The sequence below is a fragment of the Anas acuta genome, chromosome 20 (genome assembly GCF_963932015.1).
Source record: "Anas acuta chromosome 20, bAnaAcu1.1, whole genome shotgun sequence".
In the NCBI taxonomy this organism is placed as follows: Eukaryota; Metazoa; Chordata; class Aves; order Anseriformes; family Anatidae; genus Anas; species Anas acuta.
Genome location: NC_088998.1, coordinates 8,781,459 through 8,807,270, shown reverse-complemented (window position 1 = coordinate 8,807,270; position 25,812 = coordinate 8,781,459). Strand labels below are relative to the sequence as shown.

At 55.0% G+C, this 25,812-nt stretch overlaps 1 protein-coding gene and 1 long non-coding RNA gene across 6 annotated transcripts; one reads left to right on the top strand and one right to left on the bottom strand.

Annotated features, from left to right (window-relative positions):
* Positions 1-1,373: 1,373 nt before the first annotated feature.
* On the bottom strand, positions 1,374-16,472 carry LOC137842508 (uncharacterized). The gene is made up of 2 exons (XR_011089088.1): positions 15,514-16,472; positions 1,374-4,440 (listed from the first exon to the last, which is right to left on the bottom strand). It is a non-coding gene; the product is annotated as an uncharacterized lncRNA (long non-coding RNA).
* EGFL7 (EGF like domain multiple 7) lies at positions 8,641-25,812 on the top strand. 5 transcript variants are annotated; one of them, XM_068656599.1, is made up of 11 exons: positions 8,642-8,811; positions 11,325-11,384; positions 13,232-13,300; positions 17,747-17,933; positions 19,488-19,610; positions 19,761-19,873; positions 20,408-20,503; positions 21,745-21,909; positions 22,733-22,797; positions 23,103-23,265; positions 25,517-25,812. In XM_068656599.1, the coding sequence occupies exons 4-11, from the start codon at positions 17,854-17,856 to the stop codon at positions 25,537-25,539; spliced, it is 828 nt and encodes a 275-aa protein (XP_068512700.1). In that variant the 5' UTR covers positions 8,642-8,811; positions 11,325-11,384; positions 13,232-13,300; positions 17,747-17,853; the 3' UTR covers positions 25,540-25,812. The 5 variants fall into 5 exon arrangements, with proteins under 5 accessions (XP_068512702.1, XP_068512700.1, XP_068512698.1 ...); XM_068656597.1 differs by lacking the exon at positions 11,325-11,384; XM_068656598.1 differs by lacking the exon at positions 11,325-11,384 and having other exon boundaries at positions 8,642-8,816.

Genomic DNA, 25,812 nt, shown 5'->3' with positions numbered 1-25,812 from the left:
GTGCCTGGAGGCATTGCTGCAGCCCAGTGAGCCCCTGGGCGGGCTGGCTCCGGCCACAATTAGTGACAAAACCAGCACGGAGGCAACAAGGGAGCATAAAATAACGTGTTCGAGCATCAGCCCACATTCATCCTTCCTGTGATTGCAGGGGAGCCCCTCCTGGGAGAAACTCAGCCCCTTTTGTCTCATGAGTTTCTCTCCTCCTGCCACCCACTGACATTTGCTGCTGACATTGCCCAGCTGTCGCTGCACCTTCTGGATAAATGTTTTGCTTGGAGGGGAGCGAAACTGCTCCAGGGAACCCCTTGGCCCCTGTTTGTTACTTGTGACTTGGTAGGGCGATGCTGTGAGAAGTTACGAGCTGAAGCTTTTTCCTAGGGCTGCTCTATCAAGATGCTGGGTGGCACAGGGGTCGTGGCACTCACCTCCACCAGCTCCAGGGCTGATTGCCTCAAATATAGAGAAGTGTTTTGTGCCCTTGGATAATGTATGCTTAGGTACATTTCAAGGTCTCGACTACTGGATTCTCCAGCTCTGCATCTTCCTTGGGAATCTGGCTTGCATGAAAAAAAAAAAACGAAAAACAAAAAAACACAGAGAAAATTACCCAGGGCCCACTGAAGTGGTGAGGATGAAAATGGGCAGGACTCGGAGATAAGCCCACAGAGATAATGTTTGGACACTTAGTCAAACCCCGCAGGCCTCAGCTCACATCCTCTTCCCAGGGATGCTTGGGGAGGTTTTGTGGCTAAATGGAAGGGGGCAAGGTTTGGTGGGGCCACTGCGAGGTCCCGACCACCAAACAGGCTGAGCTGGCGCCCTACCTGCTCGTGGGGACAGCTACAAGTAGGGTTTGGGGACAAAGGTGAGGGACTTCACTCAATCCCATCCACTAAATCTCTTCCTGGCAGTGCTGGGGAGGGACAGAGAGAAATATAGTAAATATAAAAAAAAAAAAAAAAAAAAGGAAAAAAAAAAAAAGGGACTGTCCCTTGTAAGCAGGAACTGGTGACAGGTCTCGGTGACGCCCTTCACCCAGGATAACTAATAGGGCAGCGAGCGGCGCGCTGCCTGCAGTGGGACCCCGCCGGAGCCCTTTGCCAGGAGCAGGCCTTTATGGCTCTATTTGTGCAGGCAGCCCCGGCTGCTCAGACCTTTATTCTTTCAGCCTTTTCAACTAAAGGTCATTTTCTCTTCCCTTCCAGAAAAAAAAAAAAAAAAAGGAATAAAAAAAAAAAAAAAAAGTGAATTCCTCTTGACGCAGATCCCCTTCCCCTCTGGATGGGAGTTCAATTGTTCTTGCAAGCAAACTCCAAATCTGCCCCTTGCATTCACTTCCTGTTTCCTGCCAGAAAGGAAACAGAGATTTCGGACTGTGTGAACCGGTCCTTTATTTAAGGATACAAGAAAATAGCTAAGCCCTAATTCGGCCGAGCGCTGTGCACTTTACCATGCTGCACCGCAAAACAAAGAAAGAGAAACACACACCCGCCCTTCCCAGCTGAATTGTAAACTGCACGGCGATGCGAGCATAATGGGTATTTATGAAAGTTGCTCTAAAACATTCGCTGGAGTCCAATGCAAACCCAAACCCTTCGGCCAGGAAGTTTTCAGCTACCAAAAATAATCACCAGGCCTGGCTAATATTTTTAACGATCATGCGTTCTTGGGAATTTCCTCTTCCCTCCGTGGAGATAAGTGATTAAACAAAATAAAGGCAGTGGCCATTTTGATAGGACGGGACGTGTCGGAGAAGAGGCATATCAACAGTTCTTTTTTTATATCTTTTCCCGAAGTCTTGACTTCTGCATTCACTGTCTGGCTTTTAGGCTGAATTCCACTTCTCTATTATGTTGCTGACATCCAGTGAAGTCAGCAGAAAGACATCTATGTTTCCTGGGGAGGACTTCCAAGCCAAGGTATTAGATCCACTAACAGGGAGGCAGCTTCTCTTACACATTTCATTAATTTTATAAAAAAAGAGATCGAGTTCTATACGGGTGCATGGTATTTATCTTTATAACTTCTGCAGACCACCGTTGGTTTAAGGCCTGTCCATTCCTCAGGACTTCTCCACGGAGACCTCGCCTGGCCGTAGTCCCACAGGAATGAGATCAGAACTGGCCTTTGGAGTGCGATTTTTCAATACACCAGGTATTTTTAACACAGAAAAATTTTAATCAGTTGCAAGGGTTTTGTTCTGCGATGAGGTAGCTTTAATGTTTCAATCATTGTTGTCTGGAAAGATCGGGGAAAGTCGCTGGGAAAGGCGGGGGGAGGAGGGTTCATGGCCCTCAGGACTTTGGTGGAGGACGGAGCAGCCCAGAAGAAGGTGCCTTGAAGGACCCAGCACCATTTTGTGACATGGAAAGAGCTTTGCTGTGGTGAGAGGGCAACGTTTCCCCTTTTGGTGACTGCTGAAGCTAACCATGTGTGAACCAGGGTGAGGGTTTTGGGCATCGGGAGGGTCCTGCCCCTGCACCACCCAAATCACACGTGGCTGATGCCTCTGGTGCAGCACCCAGATCTTTGGTCAGACCTGCAAGGGGATGGCTTTGACTCCGTGTCCTCTGCTCTCACGACAAGCCTTTTCCTCCCAGTCATTCCTTGCGATGTTACACAAGGATTTCATAGAAATAAATTGCCTCTGAAGGTATTCCCAAACCTATTTAGTCAGGTCCCCTGTAGGGAACAGCAGAGCACCAAGGGAAGAGCAGGCTCCTGGCTCAGTAATTCACCCTGGAGAGACACAAATTATTTTGCTATTATGATTGCCGTTCAAACATGCCCGTATGTCAGGGCTGTTCAGGAAAGTGGCTTGTTGCAATAGGATACAGCTCTCACCGGGTCACTAAAACAAACATTTATCTGGATCAGCTCTCAAAGGGCCACGTATCACCAAGGCTCTGAAGCAGGGGGGAGAGCACCCAGCTTTCCCAGCCCAGCAGGGAGCCAGGACACTCGTGTCCCCGTTCCCTCTGCAGCAATGCTGTGTAGGGACCTGCAGTGAGAGGCCCTTCCAGCCCAGCCCTACCAGCTGAGGAACCCCGTTTTGTCCTCACACGAACAACGAGACACTGAAAACCACGCAGCGTCGATCTGATCCACCCTGTGTGTCTTTCCATTGCACACGGGTTTCAAAAAGATACGGTCTTACTCAAATATTTTCTGAAGGCCTGACACCCACCGCAGCACGGGGAGGTATCTGCGAGATACAGAGCTGCTCTGGCAGCACTGAAACCTTATCTCACACCAAAGAGAAGATAAGGAAGCCCTTTACCAAGCTGGCTTAGCAAAAGAGAGGCTCTGGGCTTTTTCCTGCCTCTGTCCTCAAAGTTGTCACAGCAGCAGCAAGGCACGGTCACGGCCCCGATGGGCTCGGGCACCCTGGGGTCCTGGTGGCACCTCGGTGCTGCGGGATGTGCTTGTCCCCTGGTCCTGGTTTGATGCCTGTGCGAGGGACACCGACGTGTACAGGAGTCACCCTCTGCTCCTTGTCTCTCTCACTTTCTTCCTCTCCCTGAATAGCTTCCCTTGAACCCTGAGCAGAGATGTGGAGAGAAAGGGGGGAGCCCACGGGGCTCACACAGATGAAGCCTGCCAAGAAGGGATTATTCCTGGGAATCCACACACTGCTCTTTTGGTAACCAGCACACACACAGACCTTGGCAGCCACAAACCTGGGAGCGTTCCAGGAGCATCTCGGGGTGGCTCCAGCTCAGGATATCAGTGGTGCATTACGGTAAGGCCTGGCTGATGCTCGATGCCAGTCATAGCTCTGCTGGGGATGATTTATGGACTTTGGGAAGCAGGCACACAGGGGATGGCCCTTCTGGGGAGCCCTTTACTGGAGAAATCTGTGGCGTGGCAACCTCCCCTTTCAAAGGCTGACCTTGATGACACACAGGGTGGTGCTGAGCTCTCCCCGTGCCTCTGATGCAGCACAGGAGCATGTGAGGAGCTCCAGGCGTGCTGAAAACCTTGCCCACGATGGAAACGCTTCCCTGGCCAGGGGCTGTTACTCACACGGGGAGCCTCTGCCTTTGCTCAGCTCCGTGTTTGTGGTGCACAGAACCTGCCCGCCTTCTGCGCAACAACCCGACCAGCTCCTTGTGCAACGCGGCGTTGAATATCTAATTAAAAAATGGGTGGTAATTAGCCTTTGGTGTTAATGAGCAGCTAGTACCAATGGGCGCAACCTGAGGAGGTCAGAGGGGTGTCAGCACACCTTGAGCAATGTCTTTTGCCAAAACCAGAGGCTTCCATGAGCAATGAGCAAAGAGGAGCTCTTGGCCCAATGCTGGCTTCTCCCGGGGAAGAGAGCCAGCAATCAGAGGTGGCTTCTGGTCCTGGCAGTGTCCACAGAGGATCCGTCCATCCCTGGAGGATGCAGCAAGGCGCTTCCCAGCTGTTGGACGTCAGGAGCCCTTCTGTCTCCCACTGTCAGAGAGAAAATAAGCATTTAGTGTAAGATAAAAAACCTAGAGGCATGCAAACGAGCTGAAACAACAGGGGAAGGCTTCAGGAGGGGCAGCTATCCCAAAGCATCTTTTCTTTAACTCTTTTTATGAATATACTTTTTTTTAAAGACTAATAATCAAAGAGCTGAGGGAACAAATACTCCCCAAAGACCCTTCCCCGCTGCCATTTCTTCCTGCCCAGCTGGGGGCTCGCTGTGCTCATGATGGCAGTGACCCAAAAACCTCTCCACAGGCAGAGACCGATGAGCTGGCCCTGCTTCATCTGCCCAGTCACCCCAATCCCATCCCAAACCAGCCACCGAGTGCCCCTGCTCACAGCCTCCCCAAATACTTCACTGGGGAGGTTTTGTCTTAACGATAATGCTTTTTTAACCAGTAGGGAAATTTCTGTGGGAAAAGTGCAATTTCAGTTGATCGTTCCAACTTCTGGGCCCCGAGGCTCAGTTTTTGAGCTGCGGGACTTTGATCGTTTCCAGGGACCTTTTCCTGAACTCAGATTTCTCAGAGATGGCACTTTCTAAGATGCGAAACGTGGATAAAATTTCTTTTCATACAAAATTTTCACCAGGAGAAGACAAATGTGTTTTCCAGCAAGGCTGCGGTTGTCTGCCGGCCTCCCGAGGCTCTCCCGCGTGGCAAGAAGTGCTAACGAAGAATGCAATCCCTGACCTTGATTAATTACGTCTGCACCGCAGTGGTATTCCCATGGCACCCTCGAAACTCCTCGGTCCTGCCCCAGCACACGAGGCACAGCATAAACTCTGGGCTGGAGTCACTCGTGTCAGCTTCACCCGTGTCTGCACCCCGGGGACCGGCTGGGGGGGAGATGAGAGGCGTATGGAGGTGCCCCAGGGGATCACGGAGTCTGAGCATGCAAAACCTGGGGGTGGCTTTCATCCCAACCCACACATCAAGAAATGTCACCGCAAGGGAGGAGAAGGCTGAGGTGCAGCTCAGCCAGGGGATGGTGGAGCACAAGTCCCCGCTGCTGAAATCTGGCTGCTGGGGGCCTTACCCAGCACTGGGGGCACTGAGAATTTGGCCATGGCGTGGGCAGGATGCAAAGCAGTGCTGGCACCTGGTGCCAGGCCCTCACAGCTCCCATTAATGCCCTTGCAGCACCCAGAGAGATTGTGAGGTTGTTCCAGCATGGGTAGGGCAAATGGGGCTCAGGATGGGACGAGCAGCCAAAGGTTTTGCTTTTCTTCCTCTTCTCCCTGAAGATGTTCGGGTTTGCAATACCATTTCCTCTTACTCTTTCAGGCTCGAGTGAGCATCTGATTCTGCTGAGAAGCAAATTAAATCCCGTGGCAGCTCGCAACATCTGCAATTAGGAGTTAAATTCGTGCAGCAGGTTTCATGCAGGAATATAAAAGCAGTTCATGGGTGTTAGTCGGGTAAATAGCATAACATCCATGCGTCGGGACTGGCGCTTTCATTATCCACAGTTGAGAAAACAGACAAGGGATGGTAAAATAGTTTTTCCATGGGGAAGAAGCAGCTGTCACTCAAGGATTTGGAGCGGCTCCAGCCTGTAAACATCTGATGCTGTGCTCCTGAACCCACCCCGGGTCAGGGCCAGCTCTGCGGTGCCCCTGTCCTGCTGCACTAAAACAGCTGGGCTGTCCCAAACCCGCTGTGATGCAAAAAGCTGTGCAAAGCGAAGGTGGAGATTTTGCCACCTGATTTTGCTTAGTAATTGATTTTATTAAAGTGTCACGTGCTGCTGCATGACAACATTTTCTCCGACAGTAGCTTGCAGCGTCACAGCTACCTGCTCCATGCTAGCAAACAGCCCCAAAAGTGCCCATCAAATAAACCAAGCAGATTTAGTTTCTCAAGAACGGCTGAGACACAGAGGGAAAAGACACAATGAGGGGCAACGTTCCTGCAATTAAACAGTGGGGGAAAACCGACCACAAAACCAACACGGCCTCAAATTTGAGGGATCAGCGTGGGCAGGGGGTATTCAACTGCAGCCCCATCAGCTGACAGGAGAGCAGCATGCCACGCTAATTGGCTGGTGCTAATGAGGAGCCTGAAGTCCCTCCATCCCCCTACTCCATTCACGCCTGACAGGCCCTGAATGCCGCAGGGCTTTTGGAGAAGCACGTGTCCTGGCTTTGTCTGCCTGCGTATCCTTTATCCCATGCTCGTATCCCTTATCCCGTGCTCGGCCCGTGGTGGGTCCCAGCATCACCTCGCCATCGGGACTACCCAAAATGTCACCATGCCATGGCTTGGGGCGGCTGTCAGGAGCTTGTGTGTGCTGGGGGACACCAGCAGCAGCTCTGGGGACATTGAGACGTGCGGATAGAGGTGGGCCATGGGCAAATTTCAAATTTAAAACCCATTTGTGTGGCCCCTTCTGATCACTTCCCGCCCCAGCAGCTACTGCCGCAGACACTGCAGGCTGGATAAACAGGAAACTTTTTTCCACACATCCCATCCCGCTCCTGCAGCTCCGCCACTGAGCCCAAAGCCATCCTGCGCGTGGCGGTGTGGGCGGCCGACGTCCCAGGGATGCACCGTGACCTGTGCCGGGGCAGAGGGCACAGGAAAGATGGCTTGGGGCCAGGCAGTGGTTGCTGAAAGTGGTAGGATTTGGGTCTTGAGCTGTCCCCAGAGTTCAGGGGCTTTGGTCTGGAGGAGTGGGGAGGGTCGTGAGGGTTCTGGGGGCTTTGGGAAGGCTCCGTGGCTTGTGGGGCTGCAAAAGCCGCCAGCTCTGGCCCTCAGTTTTCAGCATCCCTCAGTTTCCAGTGCTGCCTCTTCTTGCAGGCAGTGCAAGCCACCGTGCAAGCCCTATAACTCCATAGAGAGCTTGAAAACCTGCAGGAGAAGAGGTTGAGATACACCCTCTCTGCACACACACACACACACGCGGTGTTTCGTGCACAGCTGAGCACAAACACACGGTGGCTAGAACTGCTCCTGTGGAGTCCTTCGGCTGGCAATGCTGGCGGGAAGCAACCCGCGGTGTAAAATCACCTATTGCTGGAAAAAGAACAACGATGGGAGGCAGAAAACAGCCCTCGAAAAACCCTTCGTGCCAAGGAAAACAAGTGGGGTCTTTCTTTAGCCATGCGTTTATATAAATAAACATGGGAATATTTTGCGAGCCTCAGGGGACTTGCCCAGAGGAGCATTTTGCTGAATCAGGGTGGGAGTCATCCTCGGCTTATTGTAAGCCTGCGCACAAGTGTGTTGGGCTGCCGGGGCCGGGAGGATGCGGTGCAGCAAGGGCTGGGGTCCTGGGGTTGCCCTGTGCCAGCAGGACGGATGGCACATGGGCTGTAACACGGGTCTGATGGCCAGCAGCAGATCAAGGTTTCAAATTCTGATTAAAAAGCATGCTATTCCTCCTTTGAACCAAGGTCACGTATAAAGACGCACTTAAGTGGAAATGGCAGTAAGCTTTGCTCCAAAATGGCCTTCAAAATGAGGGAGCTGCAGCAGTTTTTTCTGCGCTCCTCTCTGCTGCCTGACGCTGAAGAGGCCATCTTTGCTGGGCGATTTCCAGCGGGTTTGGTAGCCCAAATGGCCCTGTGCCTCACTCGCCTCCAATGCAGGGACAGTGCTGTGACGAGGGTGACAAGCCAGCCAACAAACTGACTGACTGCTGAGGTGCAACCTAAATTTTGGGGCGTCCTAAACGCTGTGCTAGCACCCCACACTGACATGGCCCCCTGACAAGAAGATGGCCGTCGGCCCTGCCATGTTTGTCACGGGTTGTGAGGGCAGCCCCACCGCAGTGGGGGTCCCCACCAGCCCCCTTTGAGGGGGGATGCAGGGAGGCTGTGGCTGAGATGTGCACCAAGGGGTGCAAGGCGGGAGGGTGGGGGCGGCAGCCATTTTAGGGCTGTTGTGCAGTGCAGGTGGGAGCCCAGGCAGGCGGGCAGTGCCTCCTCCTTGGCCGCCTGTCCTTCCACATGGCCCTGATGGCAGCCAGCTGTGTCCCCTCCATCTTGGGGCCTGGCAGGCACAGGGTGGGGGTGCCGCCCCACAGCCCCTCTCCCCTCCGGGCATGCGGCAGCCGTGTTTGTTCTCCTCGCAGCGCCCGTTATCAGTGCACAACACACACAGGAAGTCCTGTCTGGGATTGTCCATCCCCGGCCTGATTTATACAGGAAGAAAAGCATAAAAAGCCACCCTTCCACCTCAGCAGTCACCTCCTGCCTGTGCGCGGCCGGCGGCCGGCCATGCGGGGGGCGCGAGGCGGGCAGCCGGGCCCTGGCCCAGGGCGGCCATGTGGGGATGGCGGCTGGCAGCCACGGGGCAGAGCGGCAACAGGGACGGTCCCAGCACGGCGGGGGACAGCGGGGCGCCGCAGGTACGGTACGAGACATGGCCATCGCCACTGAGGGGACAGACTGCGACGGGATGGGGTGGAGGGGTTGTGCTTGTCAGGCTGCGGTGGGGTTTTGAGGGCAAGGATGCAGAAATGATGAAGCGCCGCCGAGCAAACAGGTTTGCGAAGCATCCCTCGGCTGCCCCGCTGCCAGCTGCCTGATGGCTCCGGTGCTGGTTTGCTCAGAGCTGAGCCCAGCCCGTAGCACTATTATTTTAATTCACTCCACTGGTGCTTAGGCTGTTTTCCAGGAACAGAAGAGTCCTGGCTGCTGGACAGAGGGTTTATTTTAGCCCTTGCGCATGCAGAGGAAGGCTGCAACGCCTGTGCACGCAAAGATACGTATATAAGACAGCTGGAAATTCCTAGCAAACCGCCTTTCGTTCCGTCATTCCTTCTCTTTTTGCATCTGTCTGTCTCTTCGAGTGCCTCTGCAGTAACCCCACGTTGTTCATCCTTACATCCGCGCCCTGCCACCTGCGCCCATTCCCCCCGCACAGCCGGCGGCAGTGGGACCCCGGGCCATGCTGCTGCTGCTGCTGTGCTGCTGATTTTGGGTGGCAGTGGCAGAGCTCAGCCCTTGGGGACAGGCAGGACACAGGGCTGGACGAAGCTCAGAGCAGGGACTGGCCTTGCTGAGGCTGGTGCTGGATAACTGCGAGCCCGGAGCGTGCTGTGGTTTGCCTGCCAGGAGCTCAGCAAAGCCTCTTAATTTATAACCATGGGTGTTTTGCATACAGCTTTTTTTCAGCTACCTGCAGACCTGTGAGTCCTGCCCTACTGATCTGTGGCATTACACAATGCAGGGAGCAGGCTTTCAGTGGCTCACCGGGGGTATTTGGGGATAAAAAGTGGGCTGTGCATAGGAGCATGCGGGGCAGGACCAAGCCAATGAATATTCTTGACAGAAATAATTAGGTATACTTTTTCAGAGGGCCTAACGTTCACAGAAGAAATAATAAGGTTTTGTAAATGATAAAAGTAATGTGAAAGTGGGTTGGCACTGCCTGGGAGGTGTAAGACTGAAGCCCAGATGCGGTGGCTGGATCCTGAGCCTCCCCTGCAAATGCACCTCTCTGGGTATCAGTGGGGTTAGCGGTGCGTACAGAAACCCCCCAGCCTGCCCTCTGGATGCTGTTCCCTGTGATCAAGAATTAATTCCAGGGATTGAGTTAGTTCCTCTCTATGCTGCTAAACTATCAGCTCTGTACAACTTTCCCTAGAGGTAAGGAAGAGAAATTGAATCTGGGATGCAGGATTATTTGAGCCACTTCCCAGACTCTGCTGCTGCAGATGGGGCTGGCTCTGGGGAGATAGATTTACAAACTGCAACAAATTAGAGTAAACGAACCTGACTCACAGTCACACCAGCAGCAGAAGGACATGCTGAAACACAAGGGAAGATTTAACTTGAGCTTTCAGACCAGACAGCGAAGGAAAAGGAAGGGGTCTTTGCAAACAGAAGAGGGGAATAAAAAAATGTTATTTAATTCTCTGTCCCCTCTCCCAAAGCAAACCCTTGGCTTCCCGTCTGCCTGTAGCTGGGGAGGTGATGGCAGAGAGGAGCTCCGCTTAGTGCAGATTTCTGGAACTGGAGACTTTCTCCTGATACTGAAGGATAATTAGAGGAAAAAAAATAATAATAAAAAAAAAAACAGTCTTGTGCTGAATGCTCTCACTGGCATGGCTGTGATTAAGAGACCAGCTGAGCCATGCATGCAACTCCCAGCCGTTCCCACTGCACTTTCCGTGCGCTCCCTGGGGAGTGATTCACTGGAAAAACGCAGAAGGGAAAGGCAGGGCGGGAACCATTCCCCACTGACTAACACTACTTTTTTTTTTTTGGCCAGGGAAATTTCACAGAAAGCAGCAAAATTCAGTTTATTCCTGAGTGAGATGAATCATTTCCAGTTTGTATACAGCAGCAGTTACTGCCTCCCCTAAACGTATATAAGAACTGTGTGTACGAAAAGAAAATAAACGTGGCTGCAGGATACTGTCCTGTTCACACCTTTGTTTTTTGCACAGTTGCAGGCTGCCGTATGTCCCTGTCGCAGACTCGATTTATAACATGGTCCTACTGGAGGAGTCCTTACTCAGAGAAAAAAAATCGCTTTGTGGGAATGAGATCTGGGTCATAATACGCATAGCAGAGGCAACTGGTGGTGAGAGACCCAGTGCTATGGGCCAAGTACTTTTCTTGGTTTGACCTGCTTTGATCCCACTGACATCAATGGACGCCTCTAGATTTCCACTGAGATAACTGCTCCGCAGCTGACGCAATGGAGAACAATATGGAACATAATAGAATAGTGGGAGGTCTTTTTCCTCGCAGAGTTCTGCAGAGCAAGGGCTGCTCCAAAGCCTAAACTTTAGTGTAAAGTTTGCAGACAGCCTTACGAAAAGCCCGAGAAGGAGAATTTGTCCTAAACCAGGAAAAGCAGACCTCCCCCTTTTTTTTTTGAATCACCGAAAATTCCTATTTCTTTCACAAGCACTCCCGGTTCTGTGCCAGACCCCCGTGGAGGCCAGCGAGAGACCATTGTGCACAGCAGGTATGCAGCCAGCCCCAGTTTGGAGCGGCTGAGAGGTTTTGCATCTGTATGTGTGTCACTCATGTCCGTGTCCCCATCCATCCACCTCCAGCTGCCACCTCAGCACCTCTGGCCCCCGTTTTGGGAAGCTCTCCCGTACGTGGGCGCATCCCAGCTGGTGCAAAGGGCTGTGAGCACCCCCCTCAAGGAGCAGATCCTGCTGTGGGACCTTAATGCTGGTCTCTTACTAGGTTTCCTCCGTTAATCATTCCTTTTTCGTGCCGACAGAGCCCCTGCTGCAGACACTTTCATGCTCCCCAAGCTCTCCTCCTGCACGGGGAGCCCTTGGTGCCCCATGGGACGGTCGGATTTGGGGGCTGTGGTGTTTTCACCTTCAAAGCCCGCCTGGTGGATGGTTTGAGACCTTCCCTGGGTGAGGCTCGGTTTAGCTCGTAGTACACGCTGGTGGTAAAACCAGTGGGAGACGAGGAGATTGAACGTTGTTCAATCTGAGAGGGAGGTTGTGCAGAAACATTTCTTTCTTGGCCTGGAGACAAGCATTAATATTAGATGTCGTGGGAGTACGCTTCTGAAGTGCAAGGGAGAAAGCTTCAGAGGAAGCAGGGAAAATGCCAGCCCAGGGAGGACTTCAAATTCAGCCAGACTCTCAGTCGGGAGCCAAAATCCCTTACTGCCACTGTCAGAGGCTCATCACACCTGTATTAACAGAGCCAACAGATCTGATCTGCCCCTGCGCCCAACTGGCATACCTCCACTGCCTCCAAGGGAACTTGGCCAGGCTGTATCCTGGGGGATTTCCTCCCGGCATAATGAATATTAGCATACAAGACACTGAATCCTCCCTCTGAGCGGAGGATTAAATGCTCTTTTAATGTGCTATACGCAGTTCTTAAGCAGATAACACGGGCCCTTGCTTGCGCAAAGATTTGGCCAAGCCAATGGAGCTGAAAAGCAAACATTTTGCAATTCAAATAATTGCAGAAATTTCAAATCGCTGCAGTGCACTCCGGGAATTATTGTGGGATGGCTGAAAGGGCGCTCACAAAGGCCTTGGAGGTGTTGTGCTTAGCCCTGCAACGTGCTGATGTCCCACGAGGAGCTGAAGGCTGCGTGCCATGAGGGAACGGGTCCATCCCCTTCCTCGCCATCCCCGGGGACTTGTGCAAAAGTTGCCTGGGGATTGAGGGAGCTTAGTCCCTAAATCAACATCTGCAAGTGTTGCAGGTGGCAAAATACCGTGTTGGGCTGCAGCGGGTGGGATCATAAGCGAGCAGGAGGGAGTTTTGGTACAGCCAGGCTGTGTCAGCAGGGATGGGGCACCCCGGAGAGGTGGGGAACCTGCTCTTGGGGGTTCTCGGAAAATCCCAGCCTTGTGCAGCAGGGAAACTGCTGAGAGGGGAGAGCTCAGTGTTTAGTGAAGCCCTGGCGCTGCCTTTTAGGCAGTCCTGCTGTGCTCTGCCCTCGCTCATGTCCCTGTCTGCTCTGTCCCAAAGGGTACAAGGGCACTGGGGGTCTGCCCAGCCTTTCCCACCAGGCTCACAGCAGTGTGACCCCACTGCAAGGCCCTGCTGGATGCTCCTAAAGCCCCCGCTGCCCAGCTGTACTGCTCAGGAGGGACGAGATGGCCCTCCCGGCACCCTTCCACCATGAATGCTGTGTCCGTGCATCTCCAGCACACCAGCAAGCCTCAGGGCTAATGCCAAACACAGGCACTCTGCAGCCATGATCCCGTGCTCACCCCAATCCTCAAGGAGCTCTGGGTCCCTCATGGATAAGAGCTGGATCCCCGATACCTTCCCGCAGGACACAGAGAGTGTAACCACATTTTTTTTTTTCTGTCCTGACAGTAAGAAGCCAAGATGCTGCTTCAGGAAAGGATCCCCGCTCAGGACAGATGACAGAGCACCACGGATAAGGTGAGCGCCTCGGTCGCGAAATTAGGTGTATTTCAGTATGGTCAGATGGAGAAGCTTCCCACCAGCTTCCAAAGATGTTTTGCAACTATTAGACAAGCTGACTATCAGGCACTGTTCATCTCCCCATAAACCAGAAAAAAAAAACAACAGTGAGTTCTCTGCATAATAAGATAATTACCGTCCCTTTGAGGCTCTAGGGAAAAGTTGCCTGTGCTTTGCGCTGATGAGATTACGTGAGCTGAAATCAGCCCCCAGAGGTCTGCTGGATCCAGGCGGGGCGAGCAAACCCTCCTGTTTCCTGCTCGTGCAGCCTAAGGTGTAACGCGGAGCCGTGCTCCCACCGGCGTCAGGGATCCTGTGCCTGGCTGCGGGAGGGATCCCGTCCCCAGCACGCTCCGTCCTGCCTCGTGGTGAAGCTTTTTCTCCACAAGCACGTCCCGGAGCTGATTCCCATCTACTCTTTTCCCTTCCCTAAAGAGGGCCTGACCAAAGCAGTCATGCTGCTGTTACACGAGCCCACCTGAGAGCCCCCCAGCAGCACGCCCCAGCTTTCCTGGGGGGCACAACGTGACCCAGGGCAGCTCCGAGGCAATCTGAGCATCCACGGGGAAATAGAGGGGACGGGGCAGTGACCCCGGCTGCTCTTTTGGAGCCATTACTGTTTAACTGGTAAACATTTCCTTTAAATGCCTACATGGTTTCATTAAAAAAAAAAAAATAATAAATTGCAAAGCGTAATGGGAACAACTGTTCCCGGGGGGGTGTATCCTGCCACTCAGCCACACATCAGGCCCCTGCTATCTTGAAGGCTGGCTCCAGGCGCCTCAGTCCTTTGAAAAACAATAAACCTCCGTGCTCTAATTTCCCGAGGAAATAGACCAAACAAGTGGCACTTTGGCACGAAGCAAAGCGCAGGGTTTGCTTTGGTAAATAAGCGGGCATTTCACACCCAAAACCTGCCGCATCTGCCCCAGGGCGTCCCAGGAACCCTCCTGAGCATCCTTTAGGGCTGGCCGAAAAGCAGCCTCCCCGTCCTGGCAGCCCGTTGCCTGCTCCTGCAGCACTTTGGTGGTGTGAGGAGTTTTGTGATGGGTCCAGGGGGATTAAAGGGGCACGGCGGGACCCCGTTGGGTGTCGGGGGGGGGCAGAGCCACATGCAGCCTTTTTTAGGGAAAGAGAAATAAATTTGCACTGGTGATGGACAACTTCAGGAAGCCTGTAAGGGGATGGGGGCTATGCTGGGGTCTTCCTCTCTTACCCTGAACCCGCTGCCCACCCAGGGGAGCTGGTGTGCGGGGAGGGGGCCGGGACCTTGCCCCCCCCCCGATACCCTTGGGGGCTGCACAGATGCCCTGCAGGTAAGCCCGGCCACCAGCACAGCCCCCTGACAGCCCCGGGGACACCCCAGCAGCCCCCCCAAAAGGGTCAGGACCCCCCCGGGGACCCCTGGCACTTGTCACCCTGTGTCCCCCCCCTCCCATGGCCAGGCTCTGCCCGGTCTCTGCGCATCCCCCCACCCCAGGGGGCTGCTGGCAGCCAGCAGGGGGGGGGTCCGGAGGTTTTGGGGAGGGGGGGGACACATCGGGGCGGGGGCAGGCGGCTCCCCCCCGTGTCCCGGCGCTTCCCCCCCCCCCCTCTTTCTCCGGGAGGCTCCGCTTTTCCTGCTCATTCGGCCGGGGCGGAGGGACCGGCTGGGGCTTGGGGGTGGGGGGGGGAAGGAAACGCCGGGGGGGGCCGCGGCGAGGAGGCGACTCCGCGGCTCCGCCACCGCCACCGGTGAGTCCCGGAGGCTGCGGAGCCCCCCCCGGGGGGCTCGGCACGGCTGGGGGGGGGTCCGCATCCTCGGGGGGCGAAGGGGAAGGCGTGGGGAGGGGGTAAAAGGAGGGGGGAGAGGGGCTGGGGGGGCTGGGGCAAGGGGGTGTCGTGCCCCGGGGGGAGAGGGGCACCCTGCAGTGGGTGCTGGCACCCTGTGGGGGGTGCTGGCACCCTACAGGGGGTCCCCGCATCCCGGGTGCCCCCCACCCCCGGTCCCCAGGTCCCTGCGCTCAGCTCCGCGCTGCCGAGCAGCATCCATCCCCCTGCCCCTGCTCCTCGACCCAGGAGAGGGGCTGGAAGGGGTCGGATGGGGGGGGAAAGCTGCGCCCCTACTGCTGCTCCCGACCCTCCCCAAAGGCCTGGGCACCGAGCTGCAGGGCTGCGAGATGCGGGCTCACCTCCAAAATCGGGCCACGCTGATGGCAGAAATGCAGCTCGGGGGGAATCGCATCCCTCGGAGGGGCTGCAGCCTCTGGCATCACTTCTGGAGGCAGCCCCCGGGTCGTGCTGCTGGCATCACCTGGAGCTTTCAGCCTGGGTTTTTGGTGGCAGAGCAGGGCGAGGTGCCGCTCGCCTGCCTTGGGTGAGCGTTTTCCCGCTGCTCACCTGCTTCTGGGGTTGTATTTTCCCCTTGGGTCCTGCTGTGAGTTAGAGAGAGGGCTTGGAAGCGAAATGGGGATGTTTCCGGCTGCTGGAGAAGGACCCACAGAGCACAGGGCTGGCCGAGGAGCCTTTGCTGCCCCCTAAACCAGCAGAAGCTCAGATGCACCTACGTAGTTTCACTTGCCAAGCCGTGGGGCTTCAGCTCAACATCCAAGAAATGAGAAAGAAACTGAAAATAGGCTTTTTTTTTCTTTCTTCTTTTTTTTTTTTTTTTTCCTTAAACCTGAAAAGCTTTTCCTTAAATCATGTGCTTTAAAAACGGAATTCTAGGAGATAGAGGCAACAGGTTGGAGGATCTTCTGCAGCTATCAAGAGGCCGATTTTCACAATTTTCGTAAGCTCATCAAAGAGACAAGCACAGGCTAAAATATCTTCCGCTTTCAAAACTTCGTCTGATATTAAGCAACCAGGATTTGATGTCCCGAGGGGATGCTCAGACCACTTGAGGTAGGGCAGCGCTGCCCCAGTTCAAAGAGAAAAAACCACCCGTCTGGATTTTCGGCTCGTGCCCTGCGTTTCTGCCCTTCCCCACAGGGAAAGCTCCCCTGGTGGCTGCAGGAATTCTGTGGGAGGCCTGCGAGGGTTGGCAGGGCTCGACTTGGAGGCTTCTGGAGTAGATCCTTCTATCCCCGGATCTGTGCCTGTGGGGAAAATGCGTCCCAGTATAGCTCTGGGGAAAGCCCCAGTCTGAGCAGCAGGGATTGAGTCCCTTATACACCAGTGTCCCTGGGACGTCTCCAGAAGGACTGGGGAGAAAAAATATTGCTTTACTGGTTTTTAAGAGCTTTCCCACAGGTTTTTCCTGATTTATTAATCATTCGAACGTGAGAAGTTCTGTTAAGTCTGGAGGAAAGGTAGGAGGATGGAGGGCTGCAGGCTGCGCATCCCCCAAATCCTCCTTTCCTCCTCAAAGCCAGGCTCGCACCTTGGTTAAGCTGGGCCCAGGTGTGTGCAGCTCCCTGTGGGTGCTGGACCCACGGGGATACCCATGCAGCAGGAGGGTGGTGGTGTTGCCATTCCCTTAATGTGCTTCTGGAGCCATTTCCTCAGCTTCTGCCCCGGGTTTGGTGGTGGAGCGAGCTCCTGGGGCTGCGTTTTACAGCGAAAAATCTTCTTCCACAAAGAGATGCTGCTGCCTGCCTTGGAGGAGGACTTGGAGAGCTACAAGTCTACAGCTTTGGGATGATCATCCCCAAAAACCCGGCGTTAGGAATTGTCCATAGAAGTTTGGGGATGAACCTGCAACTCTCCAGTCCGTTCTCATCCCACCTCACCTGGGGATTTTAAAACTTTTAGGTAGCTCTGCGCTTTCAGAAGGATTCTCCTTGTTGTGTTGTACCCCAGTAAAGCAACTCCTTTTTCAGGGTTTAATCAGAAAGCATGATTCTTCCTTTAATTGTCGTGTGTTTAAGGTGGGTTTCTTTATTTCTTCCTCCTTTAACTGCTGCCATCCGGAGGCCAACTCTTTTGTATAAATCAGACACTGTGTAAATTAGATATTGTTACTGACCTCCTTCAGCCCTGTTTCAAATTTGTCCTCTGCTAGAAAATCAAAGCCTCTTCATTTCCAACTTGGTTAGTACTGACTCTGCGGACGGGACATATGGCCCTTAAAGCACTTTTCTCTGGCAAGAGCGTGTATGTTAAAGAGAAGAAGATCAGATTTCAGCATGTTATGTGGTGGGAAAATGCAGCTCCACAATGCTGTATGGATTAAGAAATTACAGGCCATTGTTTTGGCCTTGCTGCCTGGAATTGGCTGTGTTATTTCGAACGATGCAGGTTCCCTCTGCGCAGCCCAACGAGGGCAGCGCCGCCACCACATCCCACCCCGGGTGGATGCCTCGCAGGGAAATTCCTGTCCCCTTAGAGCCAGCCTGGCTGTCAGTGTCACGCCATGCCCTGTCGGATGTCATCGGCTGGGTGTGGGTACCACGGCTTCACACCTTTTTTTTTGCTCTCTTCCAGGGTTCCCCGCTGAAGCGTGAGCCATGCAGTAGGAGCCAGCGCTTCCCACCGAGGAGTGACCCTGGTCCGTGCCGCACAGCCCAGCAGGCAGCAGGAGGGGACAGGACATGCCCCGATTCAGCTGCCTCCTCTCGGGACTCGCCTTCATCCTCAGCACGACCAGCACGGAGGGTTTTGCCCGGGCAGGGTAAGCTCCCTTATTTCTGCATCTCCCAGAGCTGTCACCAGCACAGGCTCATCCTCACCCGGTGGTGGGCACCTTGCTGGGCTGGCCAGGAGCTGGGAAAAGGCTCCGCAGAGCCCTCCTGGGGCAGCCACATCTCGGCAGGTCCTCACTGGGGTCTGTTTGCTGGGCCACTGAAGCGAAAAACCCCTCTAGAGAAAATGCCCTGGCTCTGTTTAGCCCGTGCAGGGGACACAAAGGCACTCTGGGCTTTTTGTCCAGTAGATTCAAAAGCTAAAGAGGCCCTGAGCTGTTCGGGAATTATTATTGGCCCTTTCAAGCACATCCTTGCACAAAAATACTCGTGCTGTCTTGCTGTCGTGCCAGTCAAGCCTTGCAAACGAGCCATCAAAGCCAGCTGCCATCTCCCAGCTCCGAGGGGCTGCAGTGTGCAGGGAATGCAGGTATTAAAACCCCCAGGGACTGCTGCAGCACTTGTGGCCCCTGGGAGCAGCAGCCCCAGCAATTCCCCTTCCCTTTTCCTGGGATTGGGGGTGACATGGGCCCTACATCCATCCCAGCACCACCTCAATAACCACGTCTCAGCTCCCTGCTGGGCCAAAGGGTGCCTAGTGCTCAGCGCCCCGGTTCCTTCCCCACCAAAAGGAGCTCGAGCTCAGCAAATTCGGCTCATATTTTCTATAAAGTTTGTTTTTACATTGAAATACTCTCCTCTAGCATTGAACCTTTCACATTCTGGTCGTGACCGTACCCACAGGCTGGATTCCTCTCTCACACGCACACGCTGCAGCTATAGCTTTATTATAAAATCTGCAAAGCAAACAATTGCCATTTAAAAACCGTGTCTTCTGTAACATTAACCAGTGAGGCTGAGAGGAGTTTTCTGGAGTTAATGGAAGCCATCTGATGTCCATGTTAATTCCCAGACTCTTTTATTCTAATTTTCTAATCGAGCTGGGAGGCTGAGACAAGCAAACAAGCTCCTCAGAGGGACTGACCTGCTTGGGCTGGAAAATGTTGAAGAAAAAGAATCTTTAACTGATACCGCTTTGGCTCTTAACCTTGGGAAAGTTTTTGACTGGATCTCAGTTATCTTAGAAGGAACAGAGAGCAACTTTCCTCTGTCCTCTACCTTTTTGCTTTGAGCCTGACCCTTTCTGTGAAATCATTAAATTTTTGGTGACCACAGAGGCATCAGGTTTAGAAATAAGAAAGTCTCGGAGAGCAAAAAAAACACCTAAAATTGAATGGTTTTAGGGGAAGGGAGGTAGTGAATGAAAGGAGAACAGCCCTGAGTGAATCCCCCCCCCTAAATCTAGGCCCCACTTGTCCAGGACAGAGGAACTGTGCAGGGGTGAGTGGACGAGGGGGCGTCAGTGCCTTTGGTGAGGGCTGGGAAGGAGGAGGCCGTGCAGCCCGCAGCGCTGCCAGCGTTGTCTCCCTGCCCCAAAACAGCCTGCAGTCACCTCCCAGCTCCCTCAGGCACTGAGCCACTGCCATTTAAATAACCCCGGGTAATTTGGGGTGGTCAGGCTGTTCACCGACCTCTCTGCTCAGCCGCAGGGCCTGCGCCGCCGAGCCGCGGAGCCGCACAGCTGCCTACACCGAGTCCCACGTGCAGCCCGTCTACCAGCCCTACCTCACCACCTGCCAGGGCCACCGCCTCTGCAGCACCTACAGGTGAGGCAGCTGCCTGCTTTCCATGAGCAGGAGCTGGAGCCTTCCCAGGAAAAAAAAAAAAGCACCTGGAGTGGTGTGGGAGCGGGGTGGGGGGCTCAGGGTGGCCCCTGATGGTCAGTCCCGCAGCTCAGCCCCGTTTCTGTGTTGCAGGACCATCTACAAGGTTGCCTACCGGCAGGTGTACAGGCAGGTGCCCCAGCACGTGGCTTCATGCTGTCCTGGCTGGAGCAGAGCCAGCAGCCACGCGCTCAGCTGCAACACAGGTAAGGAGGCTGCTGTGCCACCCCAGGGCCAGTGCTCACCTTCCCTGTCCCCAATCCCTTGTGTCCAGGTAGCTCAGGTCCCCAAACGAGGCCCCAGCTCTCTCGTTTACTGACACCAATCCAATTCCCCCTGTAGGAAAGCGTTTACATTTTTAGCCTCCGATAGCACAGCTAAATGTGGCTCGATTTCTGATTAATTTCAATCCTTTCTCTGCTGCCTCACAGGCCGTTTTGCCTTCGGGATTGTTTATTAACTTTATGGTCACCGGAGGATAAATAAAATGAGTAAGTCCTTTCCATATCAATCAGCAGTAATGGAAGAGAAATGCTTTCAGGAGGAAACTGTGATGTGCAGCACAAAACAAACGCAGCTAATCTGCCCCCAGCAGAGCTCGGAGCTCAGCACCAGACATTTCCCAGGCCTGATGCTGCCTGAGCAGCCAGGGCTGCTGTGTGCACACACACCTTTGGTGGCAGGGGAGGGGGCTCAGGACCCCCAGCCCTGCCAGTGACGCTGTGTCTGATCTCTTGCAGCTCTCTGCCAGGTGCCGTGCCAGAACGGTGGCCGCTGCGCCTTCCCTGGCCGCTGCTCCTGCCCGCCCGGCTGGACGGGGCTCTCCTGCCAGACAGGTACTGCTGCACCCCACTGCACCCCACTGCACCCCACTGCTCTCCTGACCCATCGGTGGGGACAGGGAGCAGCACTGTGGCTCATCACCAAGCCTGGTGCTCCCCAGAGCCCGGAGGGGAACCTGTGTGTGAGCTCTCCGCACACACACCTACGCATCCTGCTCCAGGGCAGCGTGCCTGCTGGTCCAGCCGGGAAAGCAGGGAAGCTCAGAGCTCCCTGTGTCAGCGCCGGTGCTGCCAGAGGTAGAGCACAGCCCTGGTACCCACATTTGCTCTTTGCTGCTGCTCCAGGCTGGGTCAGCACGAGCAGAGGCTGTGCTCTGCTGCGACTGCAGCCAGCGAAGGGCCTTGTGCAGAGCGGCCGTCACACTCACGGGGTCAGCCCGAGACTCTATTTGCAGTGACCCATCTCCCAGCCTTTGTAAACTCGCGCTGTAAACTAAGACACCCATTTGCTGCACAGACTAAATCTGTAAACCAAAAATATCCGGCGGTGGAGGGGAAGGGCTCCTCCCCTGCGTGAGAGCAGCCTCTCGCCGGAGCGCAGGGAAATCTGGCAGAGCCGAGGCAGCAATGTTCCACAGCCCTTAGCACACCAGCATGGTGCAAACCACGTCTGCCGTGGCTCCTGGCTTTCCACCCTCCTGTAACGCAGAGGAGGAACGTGTGGCATTGACCCACGCTGGGCAGGGCAGGGCTGAGCGCATCGCTGACAGCTCTGGCTCCAGCGCGGGGGAAAAGGATTTTCCCACTGCCTAGAAGAGATTCGCCCGGGCGTGGGAAGCAGCTCTGCTCATTTTGCTTTGTGGGAACAGCTTTAATAACTCCCCCGTGTGAGGAGAGGTTACTGGGTTTTATACACACTTGAAAGGCTGATAGCTCCTCGCCACGGCTGGCTGGAACCAAAACCCCGGCCGTAAATCCAGGATGAGAGCCAAGCTCTGCAAGAGGCAGTGCAGGGCCGCCTGCGCCCGCCTGCTCGGGGATAGTGACCACCCCAGCCTGAATTTGGACATTTCTGAGCTTAGCTTTTTGCTTCTGACTCATATCTGGGGACACCAGAGCTGTGCCTGGCACAAATGCCAGCCCGCTCTGGGTGCCCCTGGTCCCATCACATCAGCGTGGCCGTGGCAGGGGAGCAGCAGCACCCTGCTCGTGTGGCACCGCCATCCGCACCCCTCGTTCCCCGTGAGCATCACCCCACAGCCCCGTCCCCACAGAGCTGTCCCCTTTCCTTCCAGATGTGGACGAGTGTGCCGGCCGGAGCCACGGCTGCAGTCAGCTCTGCGTCAACACGGCCGGGAGCTTCCGCTGTGCCTGCCGGGACGGCTTCAGTCTCGCTGCTGACCACAAGGAGTGCCAGCCCGCCGGGCTGGGCCCCGGGCCAGGAACCTTCAGCCAAGCAGGTAACCTTCTGCTGAGGCAGCACAGCCCCAGCTGCTCGGGGCCTTTGATGCAAGCTGGGATTACCTCTCGGCATCACAAGGTGGCTGGAGCAGAACTGGGAAGAGGCAGGAGAGGGGACAGCAGCCAGCAGCCAGCAGCTTTATTCCCAGTGACCCAGGAGACCCCAAAAAAACACCCTCGTGCACAAGTTTGGCCCCTGCAAGGGTGACAGAGCCTGCTGTGGCATGCGGTGGCCGGGGCTGGGGCTGTGCTCTCCGTCATCATCGTCATCGTTCTTCACGCAGGGCACGTCTGGAGCCACGAGGAGCATCGGGCGCTGCTGGTGACGGCCCATTATTACTTTTGGTACGCGCTGTGACACTTCAAACTCGTACCGTGAGTAATAATGCGCTGTGGCCAGCACTGGCATCGTGAGGGCAAGACCTGGGAGAGCAGGGCAGCCCCCGGCACGTGCCCTGCCACCTGCCTGCCTTTGTCCCATGTCCAGGGTGCTCAGCAGGGACAATCCTTGGAGCTGAGAGGGACAGGGCAGAGCTGGCTGCTAACTGATCTCCTGACAACACAGGCATTTTGTCCTTTAAGCATCGAAGCCTGAAATGCTCCCCCACCTTGTTCTAGGTACTCCAGCAGCCAGGAGAGGCGTGCTCACAGTAGCACCAGGTCCGTGCTCGGAGCAGGCGTTGGATCTGGTTCCTGAGCCCTGGGGATGCAGGAGGGGAGCAGCAAGCAGCAGTGCTTGGCCTCAGCCCAGCACATCCCACTTCACCTCGGGTAAATTTCGGGTTTTTACTAACCGACCTTTTCTTGGTGATATTTTTTCAGGCCCCTCCAATGAAATGAAGGAAGAAATGAAAGACCTGAAGAGCAGAGTGGAAGCGCTGGAGGAGGTGGGTGTTCGGTGCACCCCTCTACCCCTTCCTTCCCCTCCCTGCCACAGCCCACGGCCGTGCACAGCCGGCTCCAACCCCAGGCTGTGTGCAGCCAGGCTTTCCCTCCACCCCTGCTCTATTTTTAACGCCACGCCGGCTTCACACAGGCAGGGATCAGGCAAGGATCCCAGCTGTGCTCCACGCTGCTGCAGAGCCTCGCAGCAGCTCTTGCAGCACGGTGTCCCTTTGAACACAACCAAACGCTCCTCCAGCACCTCTCCTGGCCAAGGAGGGCACGCTGACAGCTCCCCTTCTCCCCGCAGAAACTCCAGCTGGTGCTGGCCCCCTTCCACAACCTCGTGACCTCTGAGCCCGAGGACGTCGGCGCGGACCCCATCAGCCGGCTGTCCCACTCCCTGCAGCAACTGGACAGAATCGACTCGCTGAGCGAGCAGATCTCCTTCCTCGAGGAGCGGCTGGAGACATGTAAGTGCCCGGAGGAAGGGGGATTGCAGCGTGGCACTCCGTCCCTCCACGTTTCTCCCCACGCAGCCAAACGCCGCTAACCCGGCCTCGGACCTCAGCCCACGGCTCTGCTTTGCCAGCAGCCTGGGGCTGTTGGTGCCCTGGGGCAGGGAGGAGGCGCGGAGGTTGGCCCCAGATGCAAGCCAGCCAGAGCAGTAACACACACACCACTATTAATCTGCATCTCCCCTCAAACTCGGCAGCCTGTAATTAATAAAAGATGAACACAAACAGCCCATTAGCTTCATTTCAAAGACGTCTTTATGGCTGCAGCATCTGATTGCCCTCGTAGCATCCAGAATAGCAAGACCAGCACACGGAAACGTGGCTCTGAGGCAGAAGCAGGAGGAGCCCACCATGAGGGCTCACATCTCAGTCAGCACCTTCACCAGCTCCATTCCCTTCCTCTAGCATTGTAACTTAGTCCAGGGTGAAATGAAAAGAATCCCAAACTTGTAGGAAATTAATAGTCCAAAAAGGCAATCAGGAAAGTTTAAGGAGTGTGCTGAAGCTGGCAGATTTATGAGCCTGGGAAGTTTTAGGCATGTTTCTTCTTGAAGTCTACAGAGCAATCCTTTGCCATGCAGCACACCGGTGTCTTGGTAGCAAACTGAGCAGATTTGAGCAAGAGATGCTGGTGAGAGCTGTCGGTGTGACTGAATGCAGTGTGTCCTGCCTGGCATGCTCCCCTTTATTTTGATCTGCAGCTTGTAGGCAATTTGCAGCTAATTTTCCCATGAAAAAAATCCAGTTAAACGTTCCCAGAACCCAGCCATGGTTTGGCTGGCTCAGGAGCTGGTGTGCAGCAGCAGCCTGCTGCTAACTGCAGAGGGGTTAGATGGAGAGACAAAGGGGCAGCGAGGTTTCAGGGCATATCCAGTCCCAGCTCACTGCTTGTGGTAATGGCTTGGATGTAAAAGACTTCAAAGAGCTTGCTTGAAGCTTCAAAATGACCCTTTAAAAAAAAATATCTCAGAAAGCGGTAATTATCAGACCCAGCAGTGTCACACAGCAGACCAAGTTTCCTGGCATTGTCCTGTACATATTATTAGTGACAGCAGCGAGGAATGTGAGTAACATCACAAGGTAACGTGGATTTCTTCCAAGGGATGACTCCAGAGCCCTGAAATTAGCTTCTGCCAAGCCTGCTCCAGCAAGCAAAGCGTGCTTCTGTCCCTCCCATGTTCTTGGAAGTCCCCAGAGGACACAAGACCATTTCTTCTCTCCAGTGAGCGGTGGGGTTTGCAGGGCATCCCTTGGAGAGCAACGTAGCCATCCATTTTCTGTGCCTTGTGAAGTGTAACGCAAAGGTGTAACTGCACCCCTCGATTCTCTGCCCAGTGGGGCTGTGTTAAAGCCTCTTCCTTAAACCACCGGTGAAGGCACGAGGTCAGATCTCAAGCCGTGACCGCTTGAGCCCCTCCAGGCCTGCATTACCCCGCTTAGCACAGCCCGTGTCAGCGCTCAGCAGGCCGCTGACAGCCAGCTGGCAGCCAGCAGCACCACTGCGTTGGCTGCTCTGCGGCCGCAGCTCCTTCCCCAGCCCACAAAACCTCCCTGGGCTCCTGCTCGGGCCAGCCGAGGCGCTGGGGGCTTCAGCGAGCGGCAGAGCCTGCTTCCAATTACTTCCAATTCCACAGGCTGCAGTCAGGACAGGCTGGTCCCAGCGTTGTCACTGCTGTCCCCGCCTCGGGACGCTTTGTGCAGGACTCCCCAGGCCAGGGAGGCGAGCGCCACGCTCCCAAAGGCAGCAGGAGGGAGCCAGCAGGGTGCTGTTTGGCAAAGGGAAGCCAGCAAAAACAGGTGACACTTATAAAGGTCTAGGTCAGCCCCATCGTTCTGGGGGAAGGAGACAGTGAGAGGATTTAGCACCTTCTGGAAGACGGGGATTGGTTATGGCCAGCACCCTGCGAAAACCTGGGTGCTTCTGCGCTTCTGTGCCCATCACGAGCGTGGTTGGAGACATCCAGTGCAGGTTTTGCCTGCAGGTGCTGAAAGGCTGACTCTTGGTGGGTGCAGCCTGCTGTAACAGGTTGTAGTTGTGTGATACGAGCCCCCAGGGAGTCAGGCAGTGCTCCCCAGCCCACGCACACCTCTCTGGCCAAGCAGTGGCACGGGAGAACTGCCTTAGCTACGAGCCAGGCGCTGTCACCACACCAAACCCCAGGGAACAATACTGCTGGGTTTATTGATTTATTTTTCATCTTCCCAGGTTCCTGCAAGAACGAACTCTAGCTGAGCGCCTGAGGAACTGGAAGAAGCGGAGCGCATCCGTAGCTTTTATCTCACTCTCCAGCCACGGGCTGGGGCTGAACCCACATCATCCACAGGAAGATACAGGGTAGCAGGAGAAGGCTGGTTCCCCATCAGCATCTCCGGCGTTTTCTCTTGCAGCTCTCCTTACCGAAGGTCACGCAGTTCCTTCCAAACTGGACTCCTAACCCTCGAGCATCCCACCCCACTGCTGCTGGAGGGGCAGACAATAAATGCCGTACCTCGTGCCTTTCA

Excerpts from the sequence above, each read along its gene's own strand:
- EGFL7 (XM_068656597.1), top strand. The coding sequence starts at position 17,854 with ATGCCCCGATTCAGCTGCCTCCTCTCGGGACTCGCCTTCATCCTCAGC. Across the intron at positions 19,611-19,760 it reads CGCCTCTGCAGCACCTACAG|GACCATCTACAAGGTTGCCT; the intron begins GTGAGGCAGCTG and ends TCTGTGTTGCAG. Across the intron at positions 23,266-25,516 it reads CGAGGAGCGGCTGGAGACAT|GTTCCTGCAAGAACGAACTC; the intron begins GTAAGTGCCCGG and ends TCATCTTCCCAG.